This window comes from Macrobrachium nipponense, chromosome 1 (assembly GCF_015104395.2).
Source record: "Macrobrachium nipponense isolate FS-2020 chromosome 1, ASM1510439v2, whole genome shotgun sequence".
Lineage (NCBI taxonomy): Eukaryota > Metazoa > Arthropoda > Malacostraca > Decapoda > Palaemonidae > Macrobrachium > Macrobrachium nipponense.
Window position 1 is genome coordinate 35,823,489 of NC_087200.1, and position 26,509 is coordinate 35,849,997.

Genomic DNA, 26,509 nt, shown 5'->3' on the forward strand with positions numbered 1-26,509 from the left:
TCATGAGGTACCGGGTCTCCGTGCGGATAGTCGGTGAGGCGGGGAGGAGTAGGCCATCCCTCCCCCCCCCTCTCTCGCTCCGCCGTGTTACACCGAGACCTTCCTCCCCCCCCTCCCCAGTTGCTCAGCCACCCCTCCTCGCTATACGAAAGGAGCCTTCCGTCGCAGCCGGGGGAGGGGCAACCTTTGGTTATAGATTACTGGCTCCGCTAGCGGGCGGGGTGGGCACCAACTAGTGGTCGGTTGCTTGCCTACTATATCCTTACATCTCTCCCCCGCTACCGGAAGGGAGCTTGCTTCTTACCCGCGCACTCTTCTAGTAGACGGGCGGAGGGAGGTTTGTATTATTATTATTATTTTTATTTTAAGGATATACCCTAATTTTACAATGAATTATGTAATATGATTATTTTTATCTACCATCCCCGCCATTTTCCGTCGTGGTTTCATTTACCACCACTCCTGGTTGGTTCCCTTTGTGTCTCCGCCATCAGCGGAGCTCTAGCCTAGGGGGCACAACCAACCTAGTTACCACACGTATTTTGGCGGGGCTCTGGTTTAATCTAACTTTATCGCTCCGGCACCAGCGGAGCATTTGTTAGACTGTAAGTGTTTACCTGGTACTCATGTATCTTTCCACTTACAGGCTACCAACTGTCAGGTCCCAGCGTGCAACGCGACGTTGTACGACCCCTGCGGCCATGATGAGTGCAGGTCTCATGCCCCATGTGCCACGTCTACAATGAGATGATCGTCTGGCACCCCGAAGCCTGCGCCATCTGCTACGACCTGGTCGGTCAGCTGGGAGATGGGGTAAGTCCGTGATAGGCTTCCATTATCATTTACTAACAACTCTTAGTCATAAGTTTGTTAACCCCGTTCCGCCACTGGAAGCTAATCTCGCTTTTCTTTCAGGCTACTGGTGTGAGGGAAGTCGCCCTCGCCACCCTGAAAGCTGTGGGTGGGCGGCTTCGGGAAGAACGCCGCCAAAGGCCAGCCCTACATTCTGGATAAGAAGCTGGCCATCCAGAATCTTCCCTGCGGGCAAGTCGACCGGGTTACGTTGACCCCTTGTCCGCTGCCCCTCTGATAGCCTCCATCCAGCAAGACCTCCAGCAATCCTTGGGGTCGTAGCCTCCCAGGAGTCGGTCCCGACGTCGCTGCCCTGGACCTTAACATCGAGCCCATGGCGGTAGGGTGGAGGATTTGTTGGTTGAGGTAGGTGTGTCGGGCGCCCAAGGTCTTTCCTTGGTGCTCCGAAGGTCTCCTGTCCCTTCTTCCTGCATCCTTCTTCCAGTGCTTCATTTCAAGGCTTTTGTGGGATCTGAGTCCCTAGGTCCCTCCCGCTCTCCCGCTCTCTCTGTACCCCCAAAGGTGAAGGGACAGAGAGAACCGAAGACTCTGGCCAAGACAACTTCGAGGAAGTCGTCTTCGTCTTCTTCGGCTAGGAAGTTGTCGTCTTCCTACGCCGATGCGGTGAAAGAAACGAAGCCGAGCTCTTCTCACCTCAAAGAGCTCCAGAAGCAAGGCTTCTAAGGAGAAGGCTCGTCGCTCCCGCCGAGCCAGTGCCTTCTCCCGCCTCCACCGCTTCCACTCCGGTTTTGTTACGCCTTAGTAGGAGGAGCAGGGCCTAGCACCTTTGATCCCTCTGCTTTCTCAGCAGTGGTGATGCAACAGGTGGGCGAGCTGGTTGGCTCGCAAGTCTCCGCCCTGGGGACAAGATTCGAGCAGATGTTCGCACAGTTGTCGAGCACTCTGTCTCAATCAGGCCAATCGATACAAGACCTCTCTAACAGGGTTAGAGAAAATGAGGACCGAGTAGCTGGGCTATCTCAGGTTCCCTCTTCCCGTCTCCCAGCGCCAAGCACTGGGATTTCTCCAACTCCCGCCATACGACTCTCCTGCCAGCTTTCTCCATGGAGACCCTGGAGAGTAGCTGCCTACTCTCCTTTCAAGGATGGGATGATCTCTATCCCGGAGTGTGGAACTCGAAGGATTGAGGACTTCGAGTTTTACCCTCCAGGTCTGACGCAGCCTTTCATCGGTTATGCTAGGCTGACCATGGCGGCTCTGACTAGGGAAGACAAGATCTCTAGAGAGTCGGTCCTATACAGTAGGGATCATGCACAGCGGGAATGGTTCACTGCCTTGAGGACTGGGAGTGTATCGAACACCAAACCTCCAGGCCTACAAGAGTCCCATTCACTATTTTCGCGACGGAAGAGGAGGTTTCTCTTCCGTTTGCCACGAAATTGGTGGAGAAGTCCCTTTCAGGCAGTTCCTCAAGGATGAGCCCATCCCACAGTTGAGGGAGGCGGAGTCTACTTCTCCGCTCTTCCCGGCTTTCGGAGAATTGTGGGAGAACTTGCCAGCTACGTTCACGCTTGGTAAGCTCAAACCGGACTGCGCCATGGACCAGTTCGGCGAGAAGCTACCAAGGCTGCCGGATTCCCTAATCCAGGCAGAGTTTGGATGCGCGAACCAGGTTTTGGCAGGTCCCTCAATTCCCTTATAAATTACGGAAAATGGCTGCCCTCTTATGTTATGTCGGAAACCGCTGTTCAAGATTTTGGCGAAATCTCAGTTCCAGACGGTTCTATCGGACGCTTTTGACTTCTTCCAGGCTAGGAGGAACTGCCGAAAGCATGTTCTACAAGAATGTACTATTAGGCATGAGCCGAATAGACTCTTGGCCTCTAGCATGTGGGGAGCGGATCTCTTCCAGAGTCCGCTGTCAACGAGGTTACCACGAAGCTGCTAGGCTCAACCAGAGCCTTAGAGCTAGGTGGGGTATTTCCTCAAAGAGAAACAAGATTCCGTTCCCACTGCTGGTAAGAAACCGAAGAAGGCTGGTAAGAGATTCCAGCCGTATCAGAAACACCAGCAACAACAGCAATTTGTGCAGGCGGTCCCGTTACCCAAAACAAGGACAACCTGCTAGTTCGAAGCAGAACCAGCCCATCCTCTGTTGTCCCCTCAAATCTCAGCCATCCACCTCCTACGCTATCTCGCCGGCCTTCAACCCCACATATGAGGCTCAAGGCTACAAACAGCCGAGAGGTAGGGCGAGAGGTTACTTTCGTCAGCGTGGCGCAGGAAGGGCCACAAGGAGCAAGCAGTTCAGAGGAGGGCGTGGTGGCCAACCCGCCCATCACCAACAATGAGGCTCCCCAGGTAGGAGGGAGGCTGTTCCTCTTCCGCCACGGTGGGGGTTCAGCAATTGGGCACAGAGCATAGTGTCCAAAGGATTGGGCTGGAGTTGGATCAAAGATCCTCCTCCAATCAAATCATTCCACCAGATACGTCAGAGGAATTGACAGATTACGCGGAAGAACTCCTTCAGAAAGGAGCTTATTGCGAGAGTCAAGCATCTAAAATTTCAAGGTCGCTTATTCAGCGTGCCAAAGAAAGGCTCAACAAAAAGAAGGGTAATCTTAGACTTGTCAAAGCTAAACTCTTTCATTCGTTGCGACAAGTTCAAGATGCTTACCCTCTCGCAAATAAGGACCTTACTTCCGCGTGGAGCCGTCACATGCTCCATCGATCTTACAGACGCATACTATCATATCCCTATAGCCAGGCACTTCCGCCCATTCCTAGGATTCAGGCTAGGAAATCACACTTCTCATTCAAAGTGATGCCCTTCGGTCTGAATATAGCCCCCAGGGTATTCACAAAAATAGCAGAAGTGGTTGTACAACAACTGAGAGCTCAGGGAATCATGGTAGCAGCATACCTCGACGATTGGTTGATCTGGGCACCAACAGTCGAGGAATGTCTCAAAGCCACCAAAAAGGTAGTTCACTTTCTGGAACATCTTGGGGTTCCAGATAAACAAAACGAAATCCAGACTTACTCCGGAATCTCGTTTTCAGTGGCTAGGAATCCAATGGGATTTGGCTTCCCACAATCTGTCAATTCCAGTGGACAAACGGAAGGAAATAGCAAAATCTGTCAGGCAATTTCTCAAGTGCAAACAAACGTCAAGGAGAAACCAGGAGAGAATTCCTAGGTTCCCTTCAGTTTGCTTCGGTAACAGATATCCTTCTGAAGGCAAGGCTGAAAGATATAATCGAATTTGGCGGTCAAGAGCAAACTCCAAATATCGAGACAAGTTTGTCAGTAGTCCCACAGATCTCCGCAATCAACTACGGCCTTGGTCAAAAGTAAAGAACTTAGCCAAGAAAGTACCCCTTCAATATCCCCTTCCAGTGTTAACCATTCACACGGATGCATCCCTGTCGGGGTGGGGGGGATACTCTCAGTTCAAACAGGTTCAGGGGACTTGGTCAGTTCAATTTCGCCAGCTCACATAAACGTGTTGGAAGCAATGGCAGTATTTCTTACTCTGAAGAGACTGCTTCCCCGAAGAAGTCTCATCTAAGGCTAGTTTTGGACAGTGCAGTGGTAGTTCATTGCATCAACAGAGGAGGGTCCAAATCCAAGCACGTAAAAAAAAAAAAAAATCATGTCATGATAGCCATCTTTGCATTAGCAAACAAACACAAATGGCATCTGTCTGCCACTCACCTGGCAGGCGTAAGGAATGTGATAGCAGCGCCCTGTCCCGGTCAGTTCCTCTGGAATCAGAGTGGTCTCTAGACGACGGTCATTCCAGTGGGTAGGCCTGAGAGTCCCAGGTCTCCAAGTGGATCTCTTCGCCTCACAAGCGAACCACAAGCTCCCTTGCTATGTTGGCCCCACCTGGACCCTCTGGCTTATGCCACGGACGCCCTGTCGTTGGATTGGAATCAGTGGAGGAGAATTTATGTTTTTCCTCCAGTGAATCTTCTCTTGAAAGTCCTAAGCAAACTAAGGTCTTTCAAAGGGATAGTAGCTCTGATTGCACCGGACTGGCCCAAGAGCAACTGGTATCCTCTTCTTCTGGAATTGGGTCTCCGGCCTCAACGGATCCCCAATCCCAAGCTATCACAATCAGTACAAATGAGGACTGTGTTCGCTTCCTCAGGAATTCTCCAGACCCTAACTTTATGGACTTCATGAGTTTGCGGCTAATAAAGATGCTGATATGATCCACAGAATATTCTCTTCTAGAATCAGATAAGAGAGAGTCAACCATTTAGACAATATGACTCAGCTGTTTAAAAAATTAGCATCTTTCTTGAGAGAATCGAACACTACAACCATGACAGTTAACCTGGCCATATCCTTTTTCAGATCCTTGTTTGAAAAAGGTTTAGGCAGCTAGCACTATTCCACTCATAAGTCGGCTTTGAAGAAAATCTTTCAAGTAGGTTTTCAGATAGATCTGACTGAATCTTATTTCACATCTATCCCCAAAGAAACCTGTGCTAGACTTAGACCTTCTCAGAGGCCTACTACAGTTTCATGGTTCTTAAATGATGTCCTCAAACTAGCTTCAGATACTGACAACTCATCTTGTACATTCATAATGCTCCTGAGGAAGACATTATTCTTATTAAGCCTAGCCTCAGGAGCTAGAAGTTTCAGAACTGTCGGCTCTATCCAGGGATGCGGGTCATGTGGAATTCCTTTCCCATCCCATACAGAAGTTCTAAACTTGCTCCCTGGATTCGTAGCTTTTTTAGCCAAAAATGAGGATCCTCTTGCAAGGTGGGCTCCTTGGAAGGTTATCCCACTTCCACAGGATCCTTCTCTCTGCCCCAGTATCAACTCTTAGGAGCCTTTCTATCTCGTACTCTTCAAAGATCCTCCAGGTGCTCTCTTCATGAGAGAAAATGGTGGTACTTTGTCAGTTAAAAGGTATTAGACAACAAATCCTTTACTTCATTAAACAAGCCACCCTGAGTCATTCCAAAAGCACATGATATCAGGGAGTAGCACCTCAATTAATTATTTCCAACATATGAACTTTGAGGATCTTAGAAAGTATACTGGATGGAAATCCCCGACAGTCTTTAAACGGCATTATCTAAAGTCCTTGGAATCTTTAAAGTTTCAGCAGTAGCAGCGGGAAACATTGTTTCCCCTGATACTGTATAGTAGTTGTAGTATAGATCCAGGAGGTCTCCTTTCTACCTACATCATCCAACATGCCTCACCTTATCGCCAGGCTACTCGAATATCATAAGCCTTAGCCGCTGAATCATATAGTGGATTGTCCCTTATTTTTTGCTAGGGACATCCACTCTGGTACTGATAATGTACTTCAGTGTACCTACCCTTATTTTTATGCTAGGGTAGGACACATGTGTTTTGTATATATTTTGCCATACTTGTATTAATGATGGACTTCAGTGTACCTACCCATTATTTTTATGCTAGGTAGGACACAATGAGTTTGTATATTTTGTAAATATGTTAAGTAAATCCCCTTTTATTTATATTACATGCATCACTGTAATTTACTGTAATTACCATTTAAGTACTTTAAGGTTACTAACATTCTATTGTTTTACTGTTTAGTATAAGTTAGTTTAAGTGCTTAGTTTGTATGCTGTAATTGATTTACTTATATTATATCCATCATTTTACACTGCTTTTCATTGTTCCTTTTTTCCCATCTTGTCTGTTTCTCTGGTACTCTTTCATAGGCCGACACGAGCTGAGCCCAGAAAGGGATTTTTTTGACGAAGGAAAATCTATTTCTGGGTGATTGGCTCGTCGCCCGTATGAAAACCCCCCCCTTTATGGTTTGTTCCCCCCTTGCAGGACAAGATGTTTTTAGATGTTTTTAGATTAAGGATGTCCGCTAGGGGCGCTTCTTTTTAAGAGTGAGCGAGTCAGTTTTACTGACATTTTCTTAATTTTGTTTTTCTCTGGTAATTTTAGATTAATTTTACCTAGAAAGAATGATATTAAGGATCCTTTCATAGGCCGACACGAGCCAATCACCCAGAAATAGATTTTTCCTTCGTCAAAATCCCTTTTATAACTGACACACTATCCTAAAAGATAAGAACTAAAACCAACAGCAACGCCTGGGTATATTTATGAGCAAATATGAAATAAGATGTCATGTGAGAGAGAGAGAGATCACAACTAGCTCATAAGCTCCCTGCTTCTTGATTCTAGCCAGTCTAAAAGTTGCCATTCATGAATTTATGGGCTACAGAATAATGGCACCTCTTTCCCACCCAATTCCCCCAAATTGATGGCACATAATATTGCTACTCACCATGAGTGAATCTGTCCACCACCCAAAACCTGTTATTACTACTCATGTCAGTAAATCTGTCCATTAAGGGTTATACAGCATGTGAACTGAAGTTGAATATCATATCTTTATAAGCTGTTGGCAGACCAGCTACTTAATTCTAAACTGGTTGCAAGCCCAAAAAAGGGATTTTGACGTAAGGAAAAATCTATTTCTGGGCGATTGGCTCGTGTCGCCAGCGAAATATCCTTTAATCCATTATTTCTAGGGTAAATGTACTAACACATACCAGAGAATAAATAAAATAAAGAAAAAGGTCAGTATAACTGACTCGCTCACCCACCCTCCAGGAGGTGTCGGTATGAACACTAGGCGAGTGAGACCACTACCACACGAGCCAAATGCCAATAGAAATCTCCCACTACAAAATCCCTCCAAGAGGGGAGCCGACCCCACAGTGAGTCAGCTCGTACTACTACTACTCCATCCCATGCTGCCGACTGCTGCGCCTCTGGTGGCCATCCTGAAGTTAGCAGACAACTCTTGGGCGAAGGGGGGATGGGTAGGGTGGGTGGGATTTCGCTGGCGACACGAGCCAATCGCCCAGAAATAGATTTTTCCTTACGTCAAAATCCCTTTTCTGGGCTCAGCTCGTGTCGCTGCGCGAAATCGTACCAGAGAAATAGCACAAGATTGTAAACAAAAGTAATAAAATGATAATAAAAATAAAATAAATCAGAATAGGTCTCAAATGAAAAGATAAAATATATATGAATAGACTATAATTGCTAAAGATACATATACTGCACAGGGGTATAAAATAGAAATATGCTTAAATTACCCTAAATCTAATCATGTTTGCTAACATAAGGTAATTACATATGTACAGGTAAAATTATTTACATGTATCAATGTTATCTGTGTAACAGCATGTATCAAAAGATATAATAGCAATTAATAAAACAATCAACAATAATAATATATAAAGGAATGTATATGACTTAATATACAAAACCCGTAAGGGGAAACATCCATGAGATCAATGTTTATAATCATTTGTGAGTGTCCCTAACCAGACAATAAGGGGCACCCACTACACTATCACAAACAGCCAGCTAAGACACAAGGTGAATGCAAATGAACCAGGTAGGAATAGACGAACTTTTGGTGAGGCAGGTAGAAAGGAGGACTGAATCTTCTACTACAAACTAGCTAGCTTCAGGGGAAACTATGTTACCCGCTGCTACTGCTGGGAATTTCAGAGCTTCCAAGGACTTAAGGTAGTGACGTTTGAACACTGTCGGCGATTTCCATCCAGTATACTTTTTCAACTCATCGAAGTTCATATGTTGGAAATAATTAATTGAGGTGGCTACTGCCCTGACATCATGTGCTTTCGGGAAAGAGTCAGGATTGGCTTGCTTAATAAAGTACAGGATTTGTTGCCTGATGCCTTTAATGATAAAGTTCCACCTTTTTTCCCTCCTAAATGAGGGGACCCGACGAAGATGAGGAGGTCCTAGACAGAAAGGGCTCGTAAGGTTGTAACTGGGCAAAGAGATACATCTTGTGGAAGGGGTAGTACCTTCCAAGGTTCCCACCTCATCAAAGGATCTTCATTCTTTGCTAAAAAGCTACGTTCCGGAGAAAGTAGGACTTCTCCTGTGGGAAGGAACTGAATATGATCCGGGTCTCTGGATAGAGCCGACAGTTCTGAAATTCTTGCTCCTGAAGCTAAGCTTAATAAGAATAGGGTTTTTGTTTCTTAAGAGCAAAAAAATTATAATAAACGAGCATGTGTCATTATCGGTTTCGGAAGCCAGTTTTAGGACATCGTTTAAGAACCATGAAACTGACGTAGGCCTTACAGAAGGCCTAAGCTAGCACATGCCTTAGGAATAGACGAGAAGTAGGAATCCGTCAAGTCTATGTTAAATCCAAATTGAAATATCTTTTTCAAAGCTGACTTGTTTGTCGTAATCGTGCTAGCTGCTAAACTTTTTTTTTTCAAATAAGGATCTGAAAAAGGATATAGCTGAATTAACTGTCATGATTCTAATATCCGAATCTCTCAGGAAGGTTGCTAACTTTTTTGACAGCAGCATCATACTGCCTCAAAGTCGAATCCCTTTTATCGGATTCCAAGAATAGAATATTCTGAGGGTCAATATTCGCATCTCTTTTTGCCGCAAACTTCATGAAATCCATAAAGTTAGGGTTTTGAGAATCCCTGAGGAAGCGAACACAGTCTTCATTTGCACTGACTGGGAGAGCTTGGGACTGGGGATCTGAAGAGGACGAAGGCCCAGCTCCAAAATTAGAGGATACCAGTTGCTCTTCGGCCAGTCTGGGGCTACTAGAGCCACTTGACCCTTGAATGTCCTGAGTTTGTTCAATACTTTCTGAGGAGATTCACTGGAGGGAAGACGTAAATCTTCTCCCAGTTGTTCCAGTCTAGAGCCAGGGCGTCCGTGGCATAGGCAGAGGGTCCAGGTTGGGGGCTACATAACACGGTAGTTTGTGGTTCGCTTGTGATGCGAAGAGGTCCACCTGTAGCCCTGGGACTCTTTGAAGGATCATTGGAACGAACTGTTGTCCAGTGACCATTCCGACTCTAGGGGTACTGATCGGGATAGGGCGTCTGCTATGACGTTTCTTACTCCAGCTATGTGAGTGGAGGAAAGATGCCAACTGAACTTGTCTGCCAGGGAGAAGATGGCTATCATGACGTGATTTAGATGACGTGACTTGGAGCCTCCTCTGTTTATACAATGTACTACCACTGCGCTGTCCAGGACTAGCTTTATGTGGGAGTACTTGGGGTGGGCGTAACCGTTTTTTAGAGTCAAGAACACTGCCATTGCTCCATGATACGTTTATATGGAACTGACGGAACTGAGGTGACCAAGTCCCTTGAACCTTTTTGACCTGGGGAATCCCTCCCCGCCCAGCTTAAGGACGCGTCTGTGTGGATGGTGACCCCTGGTGGAGGGAACTGAAGGGTACTGACATTGATAAATTCTTGACTCTCGCCCATGGCCGAAGTCGATTCTTTAGAATCAGAGGCACTGAGGATAGTTTGTCCCTGGACCTGACGGTTGCTCGCGAGCGCCAGATTCTGGTTAGGTCTTTCAGTTTGGCTTTCATTAAGACGTTTGTCACTGATGCAAACTGGAGAGAACCCAGGATCCTTTCCTGTGCTCTCTTGAAAGCTAGTTTGTGACTTAGAAATTGCTTGACTGACTTTGCTATTTCTTTCCTTTTGGTTGATGGAATCGACAGAGTGTGGGATGCTAGATTCCATTGAATGCCCAGCCACTGAAAGTTTGACTCTGGAGTGAGTCTTGATTTGGTCCTGTTTATTTTGAAGCCTAGATATTCCAGGAACTGAATCACTTTCAGAGTAGCTCTGTTGCATTCCTCGACTGTTGGGGCCCAGATCAACCAATCGTCGAGATACGCTACTACCATGATCCCTTGCGATCTGAGTTGTTGCACTACCACTTCCGCTAGCTTCGTGAACACTCTGGGTGCCACGTTGAGTCCGAATGGAACTACCTTGAAGGAGAATGTCTGGTCTCCTATCTTGAAACCCAGATACGGACGGAAGTGTCTTGCAATAGGGATATGATAGTAAGCGTCTTGTAAGATCGATAGAGGTGGTGACGGCCCCACGGGGAAGTAGGGTCCGCACCTGTGAGATCGTGAGCATCTTGAACTTGTCGCAGCAGATGGCTAAGTTTAAGCGGGACAAGTCTAAGATTACCCTTCTTTTTTGTGAGCCTTTCTTTGGCACGCTGAACAAGCGACCTTGAAATTTTAATCTCTTGACTCTCTCTATAAGCTCCTTTTTGAAGGAGATCGTCTGCGTACTCTGTCAATTCCTTGGAAGGAAGTTGACGGAAAGGTCTGGATGGAGGTGGGTTCGTCAACCAGCTCCCACCCAGGCCTTTGACACTATGCTCTGAGCCCATTGGCTGAAGTTCCACCGGTGGCGAAAGTGAAACAGCCTCCCTCCTACTGAAGTTCTTCATTGGTTCTGGTAACCGCCTCGGCCTCCTCTGAAGTGCTTCCCCTGTTAAAGGGGCCTCCCGATCCTCTCCCACGAAAGGAACGCTTACCTCTACCCTCCTTACCCGAGTCATACTTCTGAGAAGCTTGACTCTCGAAGGCTTGATTGTAAGCTGGAGAGATGGCGTAAGAGGTGGAGGGCTGAGGCTGAGGGGATATCACATAAATTGGCTGTGATTGACCTTTAGAAGTGGAGGGTTGGGCTGTCTGCACTAACGGTACTGTTGGAACTTGTTGAGGAAAGCGTAGTTGCTTCTTCTGGTAAGGTTGGAAACGCCTGGGTTTCTTTTGTCCCTTACCTTTAGGAGTCAGGTCTTGCCTCCTCTTAGCCGAAAGGCCCAACGTTCCTTAAGGCTCTGGTTTAACCTGGTAGCCTCTGACTGGACCTCCTTAACCATAGCTTCTGGGAAGAGATCTGCTCCCCAGATGCTAGACGAGAGTAACCTATTCGGTTCATGCCGAATGGTTGCCTCTTGTAGGACATGCTTCCTACAATTCGTCCGAGCAGTGGCAAACTCAAACATATCTGACTGTACCGTTTGAGTCAGGGCTTTGGTCATGAGCTTAAAAATCGGTTCTGATCCATAAGCCATGGTAGCTACCTCAGACATAGCCATAGAATTGATGGATCTGGCTAGACGCGATTTTGCATCAAACTCAGCCTGAATAAGGCTATCTGGGAGCCTGGGTAGCTTTTCACCAAACTGCTCCATAGCACAGTCCGGTTTTTGAGTTTGCCAGCTGAGAATGTATTCGGCAAGTCTTCCCACAATTCTCCAACTGAGGGGAGCAACGGAGAAGTGGGGTCCGCTTCCTTCAACTGCGGTATAGGTTCCCCCTTCTCGGGCCGCTGGGATGGTCGACCTCGCGATCTTGGTTAGGAACGGGAGCGGGGTACTCTCATCCATTGTAAAAATGGTAAAGGGACTCTTAAATGGTTGTATCTTGGTGTTAGAACAATCCATGTCCCTCTAAACACCTGAGCCATTCTCTCTGAGCCTGGTCTCGTGAGTAAGGATGTCTGTTCCTTAGGTACCTTATCGTCCCGCACCATAGCCGACGGCGTAAGCCTTGCGTAGCCTATGAACGGAGGCTGGAGGTCTTCCGGGAAGTAACTCGAAGTCCTCTATTCTTCGAGTCCCAAATTCCGGTATAGAGATGAGACCGTCCTGGAAGGGGGCGTATGACGCTACTCTCCACGGATTGTTCATAGAGAACTGAGGTAGTGAGTCATACGGAGGAAGTTGGGATCCACTCGTGTTGGACAGTGGAGGAGAGGCTAGAGGACTTGCTTCTTCAGCCCGGCTATAATGGAGTCCTGGGAAGTAATCCTGTCCGACAGACGAGAGATCATTTGCTCCATGCTACTCTTTAAGGACCAACCAGGTCACCCACCTGTTGCAACAGGCCAGCATTGGAGTCCAAAGCCGGAGCTGCTGCGGAGGTGGAGGGGAGGCTCTGAATCGGAACCAAAGGTAGCGGAACTGGTGATTCTGCCGGAGTGCGAGATCTCTCTCTGGAGGATTTACTCCTCGAGGACTTAGAGCCGGACTAGAAGCTTTAGACCTGGATGCTCCGTGATCCCAGCCGGAGAATTACGGGAGGAGGATGAAGCCGAAGTCGTCTTCTTAGACGACGACGACGTCTTAGTCAAAGTCATCACCTTAGACTTGACCTTAGGTCTAACCGAAGACAGGAGGAGAATATATTTCGTCACCCGAAGTAAAGCCTTGGAAAGGATGGAGAGGTTGCAGGAGTAGAAGAACAGTTACAGCCCAATCAAGTGACCCTTGGGTGTCCACTGTACCTACCTCGACCAACAGGTCGTCTATACCTACCATAGGTTCAACATTAATATCTAGGGTTCGCGACATCCGTAGAGATATCCTGGTTCCTGATCAGTTAATGAGGTGGCCAGCTGTTGTTGGATGAAGGCGATAGTCGGATCCGCTTCTACCGGGTCGACGTATCCTGTCGCCTTGCCTCCGGGGAAGATTAGTAATGCCAACCGCTTCTCTAGGATGTATGGGCTGTCCCTTGGCGGCGTTTTTTCCCAAACCGCCGACCCAGGCCCGTAGGGTAGCCAGTGCGGTATCTCTTACCGCCGGAGCCTGGAAGAGAGGGCGTAGTTTAGATTTTAAGAATCACTTAAAACTAAAAACTTAAAAGTATACCTAAATTAATTGCCTTAAGTTAATATGATGAAAACTTAAGCGCTAAAAAAGAAGCGGAGCAGCTACTGGAGATGTAAAACTTACCCCTTCCAAAAGCTGGCTCACCAGATCGTAACATATGGTACACGTCTCATGGTACCCTAGACCTGGATGTCCCCGAGCGGAGTCGCGCATGGAGCAGATGGGACGGCAAACTTCGTTGTCCACAAGGGTCCTGAAGTGTGGCGGAACATCCCGGATGCTCACAGTGGTGGCCTGTAAGTGGGGAGACACATGAGTATCTTAAAAAACATCACTTACAGTCTAAAGGACAGAAGAGCTCCGATGCATGCCGGAGCTCGGAAAAAATTTGGGCATAACCCCTCCCTGCATCGCCTGAATAGGCTATATCCCGGAGAGATCCGGTAAGATATGTAAGGGAGGGGGATGGTTTAAGGGTTCTTAAGATAAACTTAAAAGATAACTTAAACCTAACACACAAGCAAACCGGACTAAGTCCAGTGCGTAGCGGAGTGTAGTAACTCAGCAAAACGGTAAGTTTAGTAGAGACCCACTGTATGCTCCGGTCCACCCTACTGGGTGGACTAACCAACTTTCCGCTGGATACCAGGCAGGAACCACCCACTAGAAGGAAGCCTCCGTCACGGAAGGAGCCCTAGTAAGATGGGAAAGAGCGAGAAGACATACAGGCTCAAGCTAGCCCGGAGCGACAAGGTAGCGCGGAGGGTGGGTAAGGCCAGTCCCCACCCCCCACTCCAGTACCAACAGGCCGGATCCGAGAAGCCGGAGAGGTCGAGACCAGTCTGGTGTGTTTCCCGACTCCCTAGCCCTCCGCCTGAGGGGAGAGATTGGGAGGCAGGCTCGGGTATGAGGAGCGAGCATGGGCAGACCGACCCGCCCCCGCCCGACTCTATGGAAGAGCGGGAGGGGGGGGAAGAACGACTGGACAGGCGTCTGGCTGGCCGTGATCACGAAGTGACCACGAGGCGGTAAGACCAAAAACGACAACTAAGCCTGGACAACCACTGATCAGGGAAATGCTATCGGGAACATACTGAACTGAAAAGCGGAGGCAAATAAGCCCACTGGGCCGAACCAACTGATCAGAGAGATGCTATAGGGAAGCAACCGAAGAACTGATGAGCGGTAGTATAGGCTCAAAGAGCCAGGACCTAGGCTAAGCCAGACGCCTAACTAACCTAACAATAATAAAATACACAGTTATATAAATAAATAAAAGAAAGAAAGAAAACAATATAGCAGGAGAAAAAATCCAGGAGTGTACGACTAACCCGAAGGCAAGTCTACCACTCAAAGCTAGTCAGAGGCCGATACTAAGAACCTGGACTAGGGTCCTGGATAGAAGAAGCCTACGTAAGGTAAATACATGCATGCATGACAAACCTGAGTAGACCGTACCCTAAGTAAAGCGGATAATCATAAAGAGCGAAGATAAATAAGGGGTGTTCTAGGTATGGGAGACCAAGAACGAACCCATCACGAGGCAGAACCATGCTGCCATGCTTCCGACCCCGAGATCGTATTATACCTAAAAAACGGCAAATACTGTCTCAGGGCCGGAAAAAACCAACTAACCGTAAATACTGAGTACTTAACTTAGCTGCTGCGATAGCTGCACGCTCCATAATAGAAAATCCAATGAAAGGGCACAAAAAACACAGAGAGGAAAAATATCACAACTGACTCGTGGGTGCTAACTTGAAAGGATGGCCACCAGAGGCGCAGCAGTCGGCAGCATGGGATGGAGTAGTAGTAGTACGAGCTGCTCACTCTGTGGGTCGGCTCCCCTCTTGGAGGGATTTTGTAGTGGGAGATTTCTATTGGCATTTGGCTCGTGGTAGTGGTCTCACTCGCCTAGTGTTCATACCGACACCCTCCTGGAGGGTGAGCGAGTCAGTTATACTGACCTTTTTCTTTATTTTATTTATTCTCTGGTATGTGTTAGTACATTTACCCTAGAAATAATGGATTAAAGGATATTTCGCGCAGCGACACGAGCTGAGCCCAGAAAAACATTGTTACACACACCTTCAAAGATATAAAAACCTTTTATAAAAGCTGGACTTTCTTATAAGTATATAAGACAAAAGTTTACTCTTGTCAAAATGACTTACAAATTCAAGATAATTTAGTACTTTCTGAGACTTACAAATATGAAGTCTTTTATTTGAAGGTCTAGCTATGGAAGAAAGTACTCCTTATAAAAGAAAAAGGCTTATGTTCTCAAATGAAGTGTATATTATACCTAGATAACAACACAGCAACTCCAGAAAGGTTAATATTTCACACAGTTTTTAATATGCCCAGTGCATACTACACAATATATTGTCACAGAAAAGATGTAGTGGAATCTCACCTTGGCTCCAGTAACTGTAGTCTTGAAGTTGTATTTGGCTCATCTCGCACTAGCCGCTGCAGAAGTTGGAATGTATTACGGAACATTTGTAAAAGGAAGTCTTCAAAGTCATGGGGTACACAGTTTTTACTCATAAGCTCATTGATTGCTCCCATTGCCAGCACTCCAAGAGATTCCCCAGGTACACAGGAACTCTCTATAGTTCCATTTGGCTTCCGTTTATTATGCTTAATAAAAGGAAAAAACAACAATTAACAATTTTATTATATCTATACAAGTGATACTTACAAAAATTGTATAGGAACAACTTAAGCACCATCAAATGTAATCTTGAAATGTAGTATTCCACTCATTTGTAAATTGACAATTAACAAATCATGAAGAAGACAATTTATACCCATGTGCCGTTCCAATCAACTATTGAACAAAACAGAACACTGGTTGTAAACCCATTGTGGAACAGGCCAGACAGCTTTACTCTTGGGAGCTTTACTAAAATTATTTATTCCTAAAATACTGCAACTTTACTTCTTCCAACACTGGCATTTAAGTATAATCACAAAATATATAAAAGTTTCTAGGCAAAGTCTACAAAATCCCAGTAACCCGTTGATTAATGAGACGTCAACCCGTAAGATGTCTATCTGAGATACTTGATGATTACTTTCTAAGACTACCTTTCAAGTGATATGCAGTTTGCAGGTAAATATCTTACAGAATGTCAAGTTTAATGAACAATTTAGTTTTAGCTATAAATTTTGAAAGTAATGTTAGCTGTAGGATATCTTGAATATTCCTGTGTGGACTAAACTACATTTAATATCATTATCATTATTATTATTATTATCATTCAGAAGAAGAACGCTATTCATATGGAACAAGCCCACGGGGGCCGTTGACTTGAGATTCAAGATTCTAAAGAATATGGTGTTCATTATGAAGAGAAGCAAGCTTCTAAAGAATAAGGTGTTCATAAAGAAGAGAAGGTAAAGGGAAATGCAGATTGATTTTTTCTAGTAATAATTTCTGGGTCTTCTAAGATCAATACAGTATCAGTCTTAAAAGTCATTTATAAATAGAAATATTCCATTTTTGGCTGCATTTTGCCTACTGTTTCAAAGAGATCCAACCTTCACATATGTAACTAAAGTTCGTTTTCCCACTTCAAGAATTATCTAAAATTCATTAAATCCAGCTTTTGTGCCAATGTCTTGATTTTTCTTTCAGGTATGTGAAGAAGAAGGGCATTTAGTTAAGGTATACTTCTCTATTACAGTAAAACAAGTCACAAATATTTCTCTCCAACTTTTCCTATCCTTTCCACAGACAGGTTGACAACAAGTGGAGCCCAATTCTTTACACAAATGCTGGATAATTGTATGAAGCTCTCATTAGGACTACCAATAAGTTGTTGACATGTATTCAACCTATTAATGTGCGTGCACATGATAGGTTGCAAACGTGCATGCCCTTTATACCAAAGCCCCCCACGATAAAATACAGCCCCAGTCATTAAGGGTAGTCAATTAATCTATCCTCAGCCAAAAAATTCTCACAGCATGTGAGCAGTTTTAATAAGCTTTCAACATGCATATCAAGTCATTGGCATCTGCATAATTTTCCTTCCCATCCATCCTGCATTTAGTAGTATAAGGGTACCACCATATGTCACACAAAAAATAATGAAGAATGCTTACTTTCAAAGACACTTGGGCCACACAAAGGATGGATGTTATTTTTCCTAATAAATTTTCTCAACAATCAAGGGGATACTCCTAAAGAATGAGTTACAAAAGCCACTGATTTGACCATAAAACCTTCACATCAAACAAAATACCATGGGCAGTAATAGATATTCCCAAAACCAGCAAAGATCTTTTCACTAATTTTCTGGTAGATAACAAGCGTCTGTCTGCTGTCAGCAAATTAGGAGTATGTTCAGACTAACTCCCTAAACTGACTTCAGTAACATAGGTATTATCCAGACATGTACTATCAATTATATGCAACGACTACTTCAGGTGGTATGGATTTACCTTCTCTTCTTGCACTGTGTATGTACTGTTTGAAAAAACAATTAACAGCACTATAAATACAAAACTTTCTACTTTGGTCATTCTCAAGTAGGTTAATATTGCTGTCAGTTAAATTTCTAAATTCCAACTGAGACCAATGCTTTTCTTAGTCCATATAAAAATCATGCACTCCAGTTCTTTAAAATGACCATACTGATAATGAAGATTAGCGAATCTTTCAAGACATCTGTTGCAGAGACTTGCCATACCTGTTTGGTTTAATTGAGTGCCAGGCAGAAAATGTTTTATCTGACTCATGTACAGAAGTCCTTAAAATATCTTTGGGTCAAAAAGTGCTTAATTTTTTGGTGAGATTTTTTCAGTTTTTTTTATATGACAAATCATAATAAGGAAAATCTCACCACTTATAATTTGTAGTCATTAGACTTAACATTCTACAGTCTGCATTTATTAATTTACAGGAATGGCTTCAGTATACATAATCTGATACAGTAACAACCTGTAGCTTTGTCTAGTTTAAATTTTTTTTTTTAAATTATCTAAATAAACAAGGAGCCAGAACATTTCAACATTCATTCCCCAAACCGAGAGGGAAACACATAAAGGACAAGCTCCAGGGAGCCCAAAACATTCAATATTGGTGTTCACATCTCAAAATCTTTGGCACCAACATTTTTATACTGTGGTTGTGACCTATACCCATCTTGCATTATTCTTCATGGTATTGCTTACTGCAACTTATCAAGCAACTATCTTAAGACAATTTTAATTTGGATAATTTTAGTAACTCCATACAAAGAAACCTGAATGTCAACATATATTTGTAAAAACTTACAGTCTTCAGTAAGGAACTGTAAGCCAACATTCAAGTGGTGGAATTACATCCTTTCATATTCTTGTACTTTGACAACTTTACCAAGAGGTACACTACATTTAAAATAATACAAAATAGCATTTCCTGAATGTCAAAGCTATCATCATCATTCTTATTAATATTCTTGTCAAATTTTCATTTATGGGGATACACATGAATTAGTTTTTGCCACTCTCTTCTTGAAGTAAAGGTTACACTATACTAAACTGATGAAACCTTTATTAACTAAGTGCTCAAGATAAAACTTACAATAAATAGTTTGAATTTTAAATTAGGTAATATACATTGATACACAAAATATTCAGGACACTTTTTAATAAACACTACTTTGTAAATAATTAAGAAAAGTACAACTATGGCATGTAATAAAGGCACTCATTACAAAACAGAACATGAAAATAATGCACCTTTTGAAGGCCAAAACAATACCTTTCAAATGATGAAGTATTTCTTGTAAAAAATAAAGTTTCCAGCCTAACCAAACTACAATTAATAGAGCACATGCCTGTAAAATCTGATGGATATTTCATAATCACAACTCATTACCAACTCCACTTACCTGTGGATCTGCTCCCAATGAAGCAAATATGAAAATTGTATTCAAGAGGTGAGGGGTGATGAGGGATGATAATGGAATCCATGAAAAGAGGTGGGTCAAGCAGTTCAAAGAATATGCAGCGATGGTTTCACTTTCCACATCTAGGGGAGGCAAAACCCAAGCAGTCCTTATAGTGGTTCCACTTTCCAAGTTGTGGAACATGTTGCTTAGTATTGTCCCTGTTAAAAACATCACATGAAATATAAAAACATACAATCAAAATTTTTTAAAGTAAATTGTATTTTTCCTAATTATACAAACCTTTACATTTGAATTTACTTTCAGTGAAGCTGGAAATGGTCATTAAACTTTTGAACATGGTGGTTAGGCAGTAACACTTCAATTTGCCTTTCAGCCCAGGTGTCAGATTGAGGGGTGGCATGAGGTCTGCATGCATGTGGCTCTCAAAATGCAAGACCCTGATAGAGAATGTGGGTCGGTTCCCGAACCCGAAGGTCGGGAAGAGCCAATAAGAGACCCCACTGCCTCCCTGGAGAGAGGCAACCCCTAGAAGTCCCTTAGAGAGAGAGAGAGAGAGAGAGAGAGAGAGGAAGGAAGAGAGAGAGAGAGAAGAGAGAGATAGAGAGAGAGAGAGAAGAGAGAGTCGAGGATAAGAGAGAGAGAGAGAGAGAGTGGAGAAGAGAAGAGAGAGAGAGAGGCAGGCTTCCTCTCCTTCAGCTGACGAGCCTCGGAAGAGGAAGATGAGGAGGCATGAAACGAAAAAGTTGAAGATGAACACATAGAGGATGACAATGCAACTTACGTTCTTTGATCTCCTCTTCAACACTTCAACAGGACGGTGACTAGGTCCCCCACCAAAAGGAGCAGGAACCATAAGAACTGCTAGGGCAGCTAAGGCAAGAAGCACAGCAGGAGCGGTCATGGTGGCAGGAACACCTGAAGCAGGAACAGGAGTGGCCAGGGCAGCTGGGCCAGGAGGCACAACAGGAGCTGTCCGGGAGGCAGGAGCTTCAGGAACATCAGAAGAGGTGACAAGAGCAACCAGGACAACTGGAACAGGAGGCACGACAGGAGCAATGCAGGAGGTGCCAGGGCAACAGGAGCAATAAGAGCAGGAGGTACAGCAGCAGCAGACGGGACCCTAATTATGACAGGAGGCAGTGGCACAGCATACAGGAGTGACAGAAGAACAGCGGTTGGTCCACCTTGTCAGGGTCACAGCACACGGTTGGAGAACACCTTGTCAGGGTCACAGGGTTGGAGAACTTTGACACCAATATGGGGACCTTCGCAATTGCCATCAAGGTAACTAAGGTCATGGTCGAAATGATCACAGTATGAGTGACTACAGGGGCACTTCACAAGCCAGGATATTAACCCTTAGGAGGCATGGTAAAAAATCAACATGCAGCCCTGCATGCTGGGAAAACTTTGAGGTTGGTCAACATAAGACAAAAAAATTAATGGAAAGAGGAAGAAGTTATCCAAATGCACATGGTGTATGGAAAAAAATCTAAAAAATTTTCCATACCTTCCATGAGAAGTTGCAAATGACTATTTACAGCCCCTTGCAAGGTATCTTTTACAAGACAATTGTAAATTTGACCATGCTAACATTTTTTTCTAATAAATAGTTTTATGTTATTTTGTAAAATTATTATTACAGCTCACACAATATCAAAGCAGATAAGAACTAAAATGAATAACAAATTCTCAGAATATTTTTTGCAAAATATTTACATAAATTTATTGAGACTGTAGATGCAGTAACATTTTTTTATTACGTACACGTCTTTTCTAATACAGGCAGTCCGCGGCTTACGGCAGTTTCAGCTTACAGAGTTCCAAGTTTGCAATGCTATTCAATTATATTCATCAGAAATTATTTCCAAGTTTACAACACATGTTCTAGGGTTATAGCACCGATCCGACAAAAGAAATATGACTTGCAAAAAGACAAAATAATGTACATACCCGAGTATTATTTGACTGCACGTAATGTTTAACCCCATTTTTACTACATAAAATAGAGTTTTAGCATACATCCCTTATACTATTCTTGAGTTTTGATTCTGGCAATAAGCTTAGGCTATGTTAGCAGTCACTACTGTAGCCTAGTCTAAGATTCTGACATCTAAACCTAAGAAGTTAATAGCTTAGAATATGACTATTATAAAATGTATTTCTGGGCTCAGCTCGTGTCGGCCTATGAAAGTAATCCTTAACATCATTCTTTCTAGGTAAAATTCCTAAAATTACCAGAGAAAAACAAAATTAAGAAAATGTCAGTAAAACTGACTCGCTCACTCTTAAAAAGAAGTGTCGGTATGATATAGGGGCGAGTGTGGAACACTACCACGAGACAAACACCAATTAGAACTTCCTTATCAGAATCCCCCCAAGAGAGAGCCGATACCAACGGGCGATGCAGCCTCTACTACTACTACTAGAGGACGCCACGGACAGCAGCGCCCCTAGCGGTCATCCTTAATTTTTAGCACCAGCGACAAGTCGCCATTTTCTTGTGCTCGTGTTTTTTCTTGAGATTATCCGCTTTGGAACCATGGAACGCTCTGCTATCGCCACGGCTAAGTTAAGTAACTCATAAGTAACATTTTACTGTAATTTTATCTTCCGTACCAGTATTTTCTCTTTTATAGGTCAATACGGTTCCTCGGTTGTCTCGTGGCGGCCATGCCGCCTCGTAAGAATTCCCGGTCCTCCATACTGGGACTTCTTGTGCTTATGGGCTTACTTTTTCACATTCATTGTTTACATCGAATTTTAGCTAGTCCAGCCCTCCTACCATTCTCTTAGCTTGGTATTTAGGGCTATTATTTTTTTTTTATTTCGGCCCAGCATCCCGGCTCTTGCTCTTCATCGGCTATCGCTGGCTCCGCGTAGGCTTCTGTTTTTTTCGGACAGTCTGCCTCCTCCTGGGCTTCTTTTTTCTCTTACTAACAGTGTCTCTTCCCCCTTTTCGATATATGATTTTATTTAGGGTGTTAGGCTAGCCTAGGTGCTTGTTCCACATGTTGGTACAGCTTGGTTCACGTGGCCCTACCACGGTTGTGTTGCTCGTGGCCTAGGCCACTTGCGGTCACGTGTTACTATAGCACCTTACCCTGCCCCTTCCCTCCCTCTCTGATGTAGGGAGGTAGCTGGGGGACCCCTTGGTTGTCATAACAACCTCATCGCCTTCTCTCTCACTCTCGGAGGTGCCGGGGGGTTCCGCCAGCAGGGGGTATAGGGCGACCACTATAAGGTACCGGGTCTCCATACGGGTAGTTGGTGAGGTGGGGAGGAGTAGGCCATCCCTCCCCCCTTTCCTCGCTCCCGCCGTGTTTCGCCGGGACCTCCATCCCCCCCTCCCCTTTTCTCAGCCACCTCCCTTAAGATACGTAAGGAGCCTTCCGTCGCAGCCGGGGCCCCTCCCCTTTTGGTTATAGTATATTGGCTCCGCTAGCGGGCAGGGTGGGTGCTATGGATGGTCGATTGCTTGCCTACTATATCCTTATATCTCTCCCCCGCTACCGGAAGGGAGCTTACCTTACCTACGCACTCTTCTAGTAGACGGTGGAGAGAAGTTGTTTTTATGTTGTTATTTTGCTACTTTAAGGATATATACCCTATTATAAGATATTTTACAATGATTTGTGAATTATTATGTTCTTTTTATCAACCATCCCCGCCATTATCCGTCGTGGTTTCCATTACCACCACTCCTAGTTGGTTGATTCTTGTGCCTCCGCCACTGGCGGAGCCATAGCCTATCTTCCAGCCTGGTTACCACACGTATTTTAGCGGGGCTCTGGTTTTATCTAACTTTATCGCTCCGGCACCAGCGGAGCATATGTTAGGCTATAAGTGTTTACTCTGTACTCATGTACGTTTTCACTTACAGGCTACCAACTGCCAGGTCCTCGCCTGTAATGCGACGCTGTATGACCCCTGTGGACATGACGAGTGCAGGTCTCACGCCCCGTGTGCCACTTCGTACAACGAGTCGATCGTCTGGCACCACGAGGCCTGCGCTATATGCTACGACCTGGTAGCTCAGCTGGGGGATGGGGTAAGTCCATTATGAGGTTACTTATGAATTTACTAACAACTTCTAGTTCGTAAGTTTGTTAACCCTGTCCGCAATTGGTAGCTAATCCAGCCTTTCTTTCAGGCTAGCGGTGTGAGGGAAGTCGCCCTCGCCACCCTGAAAGCGTGGGTGGGCGGCTTTGGGAAGAACGCCGCCAAGGGCCAGCCCTACATTCTGGATAGGAAGCTGGCCATCCAGATCTTTCCTGCGGGCAAGTCGACGGGCTACGTCGACCCCTTGTCCGCCGCCCCCGTCATAGCCGCCATCCAGCAAGAGCTCCAGAATTCATTTGGGGTCGTAGCCTCCCAGGAGTCAGTCCCGGACGTCGCCGCCCTGGACCTGAATCTCGAGCCGATGGCGGTAGTAAGTGAGGATTTGTTGGTTGAGGTAGGTTTGTCGGGCGCCCAAGGTCTTTCCTTGGGCGCTCCTGGGTCTTCTCCTGTCCCTTCTTCTTCCGCCTCCTTCCAAGGCTTTCCGGGATCTGAGATCCCTAGCCGCACTCCCGCTCTCTCTGTACCTCCTAAGGAGAAGGGAAAGAGAGAACCGAAGACCTTGTCTAAGACGACTTCTAGGAAGTCGTCTTCGTCTTCTTCGGCCAGGAAGTCATCGACTTCATACGCCGACGCGGTGAAGGCTAAGCCGAGCTCTTCCCAGTCGAAGAGCTCCAGAAGCAAGGCTTCGAAGGAGAAGGCTCGCGCTACCTCCGAGTCGCTGCCTTCTCCCGCTTCCGCTGCCCCCTCTCCGGCTATGCCGGCAGGGGTAGCAAGCACCAGCTCCTGCGTTCCCTCTCCTGCCTCATCAGGAATGATGGAGCAGGTAGGTTAGGAGCGATGGGGAGTGGGTTCCCAAATTTCAGCTTGGGGCCGGGAAAAACACGTTTTATGCAGCAGATGTTCGGCGCAATGTCGAGCAGTCTTTGTCTCAAAACTGGACAGGACGGTCCAGGAACTCTCTAACAGGATGAGAGAGAATGAGGATCGGGTAGCTGGGCTATCTCAGGCTCCTCCCCCAGTCTCCCCTGCTTCTAGCACGGGGATTCTCCAACTTCCGCCTTACGACTCCTTGCCGGCTTTCTCTATGGACAATCCATGGAGAGTAGCTGCCTATGCTCCTTTTAAGGACGGGATGATTTCGATCCCGGAGTTTGGCACTCGAAGGATTGAGGACTTCGAGTTCTATCCTCCGGGTCTGTCACAGCCTTTCATCGGGTATGCTAGGCTGACGCCAACAGCTCTTACGAGAGAGGACAAGATCTCGAAGGAGTCAGTCCTCTACAGTAGAGATCACGCCCAACGGGAATGGGTTCACTGCCTTGAGGGACTGGGAGTGTACTAATACTAGACTCCAGGCCTATAAGAGCCCCTTCACGATTTTCGCGACGGAAGAGGAGGTCTCTCTTCCGTTCGCCACGAAATTGGTGGAGAAGGCTCTTCAGGCAGTCCTCAAGGATGAGCCCGTTCCACAGTTGAGAGAGTCGGAGTCTACTTCTCCACTCTTCCCCGCCTTCGGAGAGTTATGGGAAAACCTGCCAGCTACTTTCACGCTGGGTAAACTCAAGCCGGACTGCGCTATGGATCAGTTCGGTGAGAAGTTACCTAGGCTGCCGGATTCCTTAATCCAGGCAGAGTTCGATGCGCGAACTAGGTTTGGCAGGTCCCTTAACTCTCTTATCGTTACGGAAAGGCGGCTCTTTCATACGCTAACGAACCGCTGTTCAAGATCCTGGCGAAATCGCAGTTTCAGACGGTTCTGTTAGACGCCTTTGACTTCTTCCAAGCCAGGAGGAACTGTCGGAAGCATGTTCTTCAAGAGTGCACTATCAGGCACGAGCCTAATAGACTCTTGGCTGCGAGCATGTGGGGAGCGGATCTCTTCCCAGAGTCCGCAGTGAACGAGTCCACCCACGAAGCTGCTAGACTCAACCAGAGCCTTAGAGCTAGGTGGGGTATTTCCTCTAAGAGGAAACAGGAATCCGTTCCCTCAGCTGGCAAGAAACCAAAGAAGGCTGGTAAGAGGTTCCAGCCATATAAAAAACTCCAGCATCAGCAGCAGTTTGTGCAGGCAGTCCCAGTTACCCAACAGGGACAACCTGCTACATCTAAGCAAACCCAGCCTTTCCTCCTGGTGCCCCAGCAATCGCAACCTTCGACTTCCTACGCTATCTCGCCGGCCTTTAACCTGCTTATGAGGCTCAAGGCTACTCTCAAACCGAGGGGTAGGGCGAGAGGTTACTTTCGTCACCGTGGCGCAGGAAGGGGCACAAGGAGTAAGCAGTTCAGAGGAGGGCGTGGTGGCCAAACCCGCCCATCAGCAATGAGGCTCCCCAGGTAGGAGGGAGGCTGTTCCTCTTCCGCCACAGGTGGGGGTTCAGCAATTGGGCACAGAGCATAGTGTCCAAAGGATTAGGCTGGAGCTGGATCCAAGATCCTCCTCCAATCAAATCATTTCACCAAATACCGTCAAAGGAATTGATAGATTACGCGGAAGAACTCCTTCAGAAAGGAGCTATTGCGAGAGTCAAACATCTAAAATTTCAAGTCGCTTATTCAGCGTGCCAAAGAAAGGCTCAACAAAAAGAAGGGTAATCTTAGACTTGTCAGCTAAACTCTTTGCATCATTCGCTGCGACAAGTTCAAGATGCATTAACCCTCTCGCAAGTAAGGACCTTACTTCCGCGTGGAGCCGTCACATGCTCCATCGATCTTACAGACGCATACTATCATATCCCTATAGCCAGGCACTTCCGCCCATTCCTAGGATTCAGGCTAGGAAATCAGACATTCTCATTCAAAGTGATGCCCTTCGGTCTGAATGTAGCCCCCAGGGTATTCACAAAGATAGCAGAAGTGGTTGTACAACAATTGAGAGCTCAGGGAATCATGGTAGCGGCATACCTCGACGATTGGTTGATCTGGGCATCAACAGTCGAGGAATGTCTCAAAGCTACCAAAAAGGTAGTTCACTTTCTGGAACATCTGGGGTTCCAGATAAACAAAACGAAATCCAGACTTATTCCGGAATCTCGTTTTCAGTGGCTAGGAATCCAATGGGATTTGTCCTCCCACAATCTATCAATTCCAGTGGTCAAACGGAAGGAAATAGCAAAATCTGTCAGGCAATTTCTCAAATGCAAACAAACGTCAAGAAGAAACCAGGAGAGAATCCTAGGGTCTCTTCAGTTTGCGTCGATAACAGATATCCTTCTGAAAGCAAGGCTGAAAGATATAAA

The 26,509-nt window shown here is 45.7% G+C and overlaps 1 protein-coding gene across 1 annotated transcript in view; it reads right to left on the reverse strand.

Moving 5' to 3' along the window:
* Window positions 1–26,509, reverse strand: part of LOC135219233 (exportin-6-like) — a 263,732-nt gene that overhangs the window by 121,429 nt on the left and 115,794 nt on the right. The window contains exons 7-8 of the mRNA XM_064255826.1: window positions 19,191–19,408; window positions 15,722–15,948 (exon numbers count right to left, since the gene is read on the reverse strand). Coding sequence (XP_064111896.1) covers window positions 15,722–15,948; window positions 19,191–19,408 — 445 coding nt within the window. The remainder of the gene's footprint in view (window positions 1–15,721; window positions 15,949–19,190; window positions 19,409–26,509) is intronic.